This window comes from Macaca nemestrina, chromosome 1 (assembly GCF_043159975.1).
Source record: "Macaca nemestrina isolate mMacNem1 chromosome 1, mMacNem.hap1, whole genome shotgun sequence".
Lineage (NCBI taxonomy): Eukaryota > Metazoa > Chordata > Mammalia > Primates > Cercopithecidae > Macaca > Macaca nemestrina.
In genome coordinates, this window is record NC_092125.1 from 202,708,219 (window position 1) to 202,714,974 (window position 6,756).

Consider the following 6,756-nt stretch of genomic DNA (forward strand, 5'->3'; position numbering starts at 1 on the left):
AGGTTTGTGTATGTGTGGGATACCACAAGCAGGAGAATATTATATAAGCTGCCCGGCCATGCTGGCTCCATCAATGAAGTTGCTTTCCACCCTGACGAGCCCATCAGTAAGTCTTTCCCAACAAGGGGGAGAGGGAAACTGGAAATCTCCCCGTAGGGATCCTGGGAATACAGAGGCAAAAGTGGGTATCTGTTTTATGCGAATTTCCATGCAAACAGCCTTTGGTGTTTTGTGTGTTTTTTTTTGTTTTTTTGTGTGGTTTTTTTTTTTTTTTGAGACAGAGTCTCGCTGTTTCGCCCAGGTTGGAGCAATGGTGCAATCTCAGCTCACCGCAACCTCTGCCTCCTGGGTTCAAGCAGTTCTTCTGCCTCAGCCTCCCAAGTAGCTGGCATTACAGGCACACCACCATGCCCAGCTAATTTGTTTTTTTTGTCTTTTTTTTTTTTTTTTGGTATTTTTAGTAGAGACAGGGTTTCACCATATTGGTCAGGCTGGTCACGAACTCCTGACCTCAAGTAATCCACCCACCTCAGCCTCCCAAAGTGCTGGGATTACAGGCGTGAGTCACTGTGCCCAGCTGCAAACAGTCTTTTTTTTTTTTTTTTTTTTTTTTTTTGAGACGGAGTCTCGCTCTGTCGCCCGGGCTGGAGTGCAGTGGCCGGATCTCAGCTCACTGCAAGCTCCGCCTCCCGGGTTTACGCCATTCTCCTGCCTCAGCCTCCCGAATAGCTGGGACTACAGGTGCCCGCCACCTCGCCCGGCTAGTTTTTTGTATTTTTTTTAGTAGAGACGGGGTTTCACCATGTTAGCCAGGATGGTCTCGATCTCCTGACCTCGTGATCCGCCCGCCTCGGCCTCCCAGAGTGCTGGGATTACAGGCTTGAGCCACCGCGCCCGGCCTGCAAACAGTCTTTATGTGGGTATCAATGACACTCTCACCACCTCATAAGTGGTAAGGGTAAGAGCAATGCTCTATTTTCTTCTTGATTTCAAAAGGAAGTTGGTAAGTCTAATTTTTTTTTTTTTAATTTACTTCCATCAAGTCTGTTTCAATGATGTATTTGGATAAAAGAACGATACTTTTTTTTTTCTTTTTTTTTAAGACGGAGTCTCACTCTTGTTGCCCAGGCTAGAATGCAGTGGCAAGATCTCGGCTCACTGCAACCTCTGCCTTCCCAGGTTCAAGCGATTCTCCTGCCTTAGCCTCCCAAGTAGCTGGGACTACAGGCACCCACCATCACACCTGCCTAATTTTTGTATTTTTAGTAGAGACGAGGTTTCACCATGTTGGCTAGGCCTGGTCTGGCCTCCCAAAGTGCTGGGATTACAGGTGTGAGCCACCATGCCCAACCAAGAATGATTCTTCTTAATATTTGGATATAGGCCGGGCGCGGTGGCTCAAGCCTGTAATCCCAGCACTTTGGGAGGCCGAGACGGGTGGATCACGAGGTCAGGAGATCGAGACCATCCTAGTTAACACGGTGAAACCCCGTCTCTACTAAAAAATACAAAAAACTAGCCGGGCGAGGTGGCGGGCGCCTGTAGTCCCAGCTACTTGGGAGGCTGAGGCAGGAGAATGGCATGAAGCCGGGAAGCGACGCTTGCAGTGAGCCAAGATCGTGCCACTGCACTCCAGCCTGGGTGACAGAGCAAGACTCTGTCTCAAAAAAAAAAAAAGAAAAAAATTTGGATATACATTTCAGCTTAAAATTTTGTGGCTGGCTAAACCAAATAATTTAAGCCTTGAATTAAAGGAGAAACTGTAACTTTCTCCAGGACTAAGTATAACAAGCAGAAGCACATTTACAAAATGACTGGCACAGCCATAGATTCCTCTTTTCTACAATGATTGGGAAAGTCTTTTTCTTGGGATTTGACTGACAAAAGACATCAGTATTTAGTGTCTGATAATGTATTTCCCATAGTACAGTCATTCTCATGATATTAGAGGATTTGGATTGAAAAGCCAGGCTACAATTTCCTGTGAATGGTGTTTAGGAGGGGAATTTAAGCTAAGTCCAACTGCTCTTTTATACCAAAATTGGGCACCAAGTCTCCTTGAGCCTTCATTATTTCTAGGTATCTTCTCTGTTCTTTTTACCTCAGTTATCTCAGCATCGAGTGACAAGAGACTGTATATGGGAGAGATTCAGTGAAGATACGGAATGGAAGACTCCAAGACCGCTTGTCTTTGAGACCTCAGACTGCATAACTGACATCAAATGTTGGATGCCCAGGCTAGCACCCTCCCTTCAGATGACCATTGCTAGCAAGAAACAGGAGGCGGTGGCCATATTCCAAAAACCACTTCTGTCCGATTTCACCAGGATGACTAAGGCAAGCTCCCCAAGCTCCCCGTGGCCTCTAAAAACCACCTGCCAGATTTCAGGGACTGTTTTATTTTTTTTCTTTTTCTTTTTTCCTGTTTTCTAATGCAGGCCCAATGTGACAAATTTGTTGGTTGGGATTTTTTTTTTTTTTGTGAGACTGGCTTGTATGATATTTTCTTTCTGTATTTCTCTAAGTCCTTTTGTATTAAAAACCAAATAGATGCCTTTATACAAGAGCCATGTGGATTGGAATTATTGTCTTTTTTTTTTTTTTTTTTGAGGCTTGATTGCTATAAATCAGAGTAGAGCTTGATGTGGCCACGGAATACAGTTCATTTAAACTTCCAAGAAGCTGTTCACTTGTTTCCCCCCCACCTTTTATGTGTTTCTGGGTTTACTCACTTCCATGAAAATGACAGAGAATAATTATTTATCAGTAACAATATTTTTTTCCTACTAGAAGCAGAGCAGCCAAGATGTGATAAATAAGTTCCAAAAGAACCTGGTTTTGCCAGACGCGGTGGCTCACGCCTGTAATCCCAACACTTGGGGAGGCCAAGGCGAGCGAATCACCTGAGGTCGGGAGTTTTAGACCAGCCTGGCTAACATGTGAAACCTGATGTCTATTAAAAATACAACAATTAGCCAGGTGTGGTGACGCATATCTGTAATCGCAGCTAATCGGGAAGCTGAGGCAAGAGAATCTCTTGAACCTGGGAGGTGGAGGTTTCAGTAAGCCGAGATTGTGCCATTGCACTCCAGCCTGGGTGACAGAGCAAGACTTTGTCTCAAAAAAAAAAAAAAAGAACTTGGTTTTGTGTACTTGCGCCTGATCTTTAATGAGCAGAGCCTGTGTTTACTCTGCCTCCTGCCAAATGAACTTTTCTGAGCAGCATTCTCTATACTCAGGCTCTTGAAAGTGGGCAGATTTGGGGCAGTCTCAGCTGGTAGAAATGACATTGGTCAGAATGCTGCATCAAACTCAACTCAAATGGAATATGAGAATGTTTGAGTGCAACTTAACCATGACATTATCTGAGACACCTTTATGATTCTGTTTACTTGTCTGGCTTTGCATAAACAGACAGGATGTTAAGAAATTCTATTACTTGCCTTCTACCACTAAGGTTACCATCTCCCTGGATCACTGGGTGACTACACCCAGCACACAGATAGACACTAGTGAATCTCATCTGGCACTGGGGAGTAGAGTGTGTTTTTTCTGAATCTCTTATCTCAGAACAAAGAGATCTTCACAGTTCTAACCTGTTCTGAGCCTGTTTGGTTTTATACTTTTGGCTCACAAACCTGAATCATCTATTTATCTTAAGTTAGAGAGAGGCTGTCTGCCCTGGGTTTGGGGCATCATCATTCAACAAACAACCCCTGTTATATGGCAGGCATAATCATTGTTGCTGAAGACAGAGATAGATAAGGTACTGTCCTTGCCATCTTGAGAAGTGCACACACCAGTAGAAAAAACTATCTCAGAAAAAACCATCACTTACTTTTTTAAGTGAGCACATGCCAGAGATTTATACAACTAATTAATGAAGGAACCAGCAGGATGGTAAAGCTTTCAAACCAATTACTTTTAATACAGTGAATAAAGTTTGAATGAAGTGCACTGGAAACACAGGAGGAAACAACTTTGCCTTGGAGCATTTAGGAAGTTTCACAGATTATGTGATTATGCTTAGATTGGGACTTGGAGGATGAGTAGGGCTTGCCAGATGGACAAAGAACATGTGCGTTTCAGGAAAAAACAGGCACAAGCTTGAAAGTGTGGCACATTTTATAAACCAAAAAGAACTTGAGAATGGTTAGAGTTGGGGAGCAGCAAACAGTAAAGTTACAGAATTAAAAGCCAAATCCTAGAAAGCTTGTACTTCATATATGTGATCCATAGGTTGAGGTTTCCTAAAGTGCATTGCACAGAACACTGTTTTTCAGATAGTTTGTTAGATATTTTGGTGCATAAAAATCCCATGCTCAAGACCAGGTTAAATAAAGTGAAGCCAGTTTATTTACTGCAGGACTGTTTAGAGCCTTTAATATACATAGTATGGTAGAATCTCCAAAGGGAATAGTGACTTTCAGATTTCTGGTCTGAGCAATATATATATATGTATATGGTTACACCTTTAACCAGGAGAGATTTGGACAAAGATAGTATGCAAGCTGATTTTCACACTGCCAGCAATATCACCAAACACTCTCTAATAATCCCTTTTAAGCACCAGGTCCACATACAGGTAGAACATCTGTCTTGGTCCATTTTGCATTGCTACAAAGAAACACCTGAGGCCGAGTAACTTATAAAGATAAGTTTATTAAGCTCACAGTTCTGCAGGTTGAATAAGAAGGGTGGCACTAGCATAGGATCTGTTTCTGGTGAGGACCTCAGGAAGTTTCCAATCATAGTGGAAGGCAGAGGGGGAGCAGGTGTATCGCATGGCAAGAGAAGGAGCAAGAGAGGAGGAGATGTGCCATGTACTTATAAATAGCCCATGAAAACTCTACCACAAAGAGGGTACCAAGCCATTCATGAGGAATACACCCCCTTGACCCAAATACCTCCACCTAGGCCCTGCCGCCAACATTGGGCATCAAATTTCAGCATGAGATTTGGAGGGAACAGCTATCCAAACTATATCAGCATTCCTAATCCAAAATCCTAAATGCTCCAAAATTTAAACTTTGAGGGCCTATATGATGCCACAAGTGGAATATCCCACACTTAATCTGGTCTGATTTGACAGGTCGCAGTCAAAAGTTTATTCCAGCTGGACACTGGCTCATACCTGTAATCCCAACACTTTGGAAGGCTGAGGTGGGAGGTTCACTTGAGCCCAGGAGTTCAAGACCAGCCTGGGCAATATAGCAAGACCTCATCTCTACAAATAATTTAAAAGTTATCCAGGTGTGGTGGTACACACCTGTGGTCCCAGCTACTTGGAAGATTGGGGTGAGAATCGCTTGACCCCAGGGGGTCAAGGCTGCAGTGAGCTATGTCCATGCCAAAACACTCCAGCATGGGTGACAGAGTGAGACCCCATCTCCAAAAAGTAATAATAATAATAACTGTTTCATGCACAAACTATTTAAAATGTTTTACAAAATTATCAGGCTATGTGTATAAGGTGTATATACAACAAAAGGATTTTTATTTAGACTTGGGTCCCAAGATACCTCATTATATATATGCAGGTATTCAGAAATTGGGTCATGCCTATAATCCCAGCACTTTGGGATGCCAAAGTGAGAAGATTCCTTGAGCCCAGGATTGCTTGAGATCAGCCTGGACAACATGGCAAAACCCTGTCTTTACAAAAAATACAAAAATTAGCCAGGCGTGGTGGCATGCACCTATAGTCTTAGCTACCTGGGAGGCTGAGGTGGGAAGATCGCTTGAGCCCAGTGGGTGGAGGCTGCAGTGACCCAAGATCCTGCCATTGCACTCCAGCCTGGGTGAGAGTAAGATCCTGTCTCAAAAAAAGTAACAAAATCCAAAATCTGTAACACTTCTGGTCTCAAGTATTTTGGATAAGGGGTATTCAACCTGTACTTGAAAACGTCCAGTCCCTTCCACCCACCCTCATCTTTTCTTGGGTTGGAATAAAACAGTGCTTCGACCTGGACACTGCCCTTTTAAAAGCCTACCAATCCCTTGAGAAGTTGGCAGTGATTGGGAAGAGCCAAGACCCTGGAGACTGCAAGGGCTTTCCTCTAACCTCACCGTCAGTCCCCTCCCAGGTGCCTTCCTCAAAGACTGGGTAGAAGCCATTAGCAGGAAATAGCAGCACCATTTAGAATTTGAAGAAAATAGAAGCCCCAGCCTGGGGAATAAAGATTTGAGTATAAAAGATCCACAGAGGGTGCAGATTGTATTCTCACTTTGGGAGAGATAGATTGCTCCCGATTGAGTAATGGCATCTCTGGTTTTCAGTTAATTTCCCTTTATGACTTCTACAATCTCTAGCACTTAAACCTGTTGGCACTAAAAGAGCCAAATTTCTTTTTTGCTGCGTGGCTGAGTTTTGTGGGTTGAATTTTCAGGGAGGTGGATTTTCGGGTTATTTTTCCTTTTTTTTTTTTTTTTTTTTTGGCCTCCCTGATATAATTACTTTTTCTCCTAGTCAGTAGCCCTAATCCCATTCAGTCCTAACCCCTTAAACAGTTTATTTACAAGCCAGCCCATCAAAACAAAAATTGGTCCTGTCTTCCCTCACCTACTTTCCCTGGTTGTTCAGGGATGGTCGATCCCTTTTCAGGTTATAGAAGCTAATCCCTGGAGACCTTCATGGGCCTAGTGAAGTTATGCAAGTGTGAGTCCTGTAGGGAAGCAGATCCAAGCCTCCAGACGTTGTCTTCTATTTCAAGTAAATAGATAATAGGCAGAGTTGCTGGTTTCAAAGACAAGAAC

At 43.3% G+C, this 6,756-nt stretch overlaps 1 protein-coding gene across 1 annotated transcript in view; it reads left to right on the top strand.

Moving 5' to 3' along the window:
- LOC105494605 (small nuclear ribonucleoprotein U5 subunit 40) overlaps nucleotides 1–2,566 on the top strand; it is a 39,606-nt gene extending 37,040 nt beyond the window's left edge. Inside the window, exons 9-10 of the mRNA XM_011763162.3 lie at nucleotides 3–106; nucleotides 2,107–2,566. Of these exons, the coding sequence (XP_011761464.1) occupies nucleotides 3–106; nucleotides 2,107–2,156 (154 nt within the window). The 3' untranslated portion in view covers nucleotides 2,157–2,566. The remainder of the gene's footprint in view (nucleotides 1–2; nucleotides 107–2,106) is intronic.
- The last annotated feature ends 4,190 nt before the right edge of the window (nucleotides 2,567–6,756 follow it).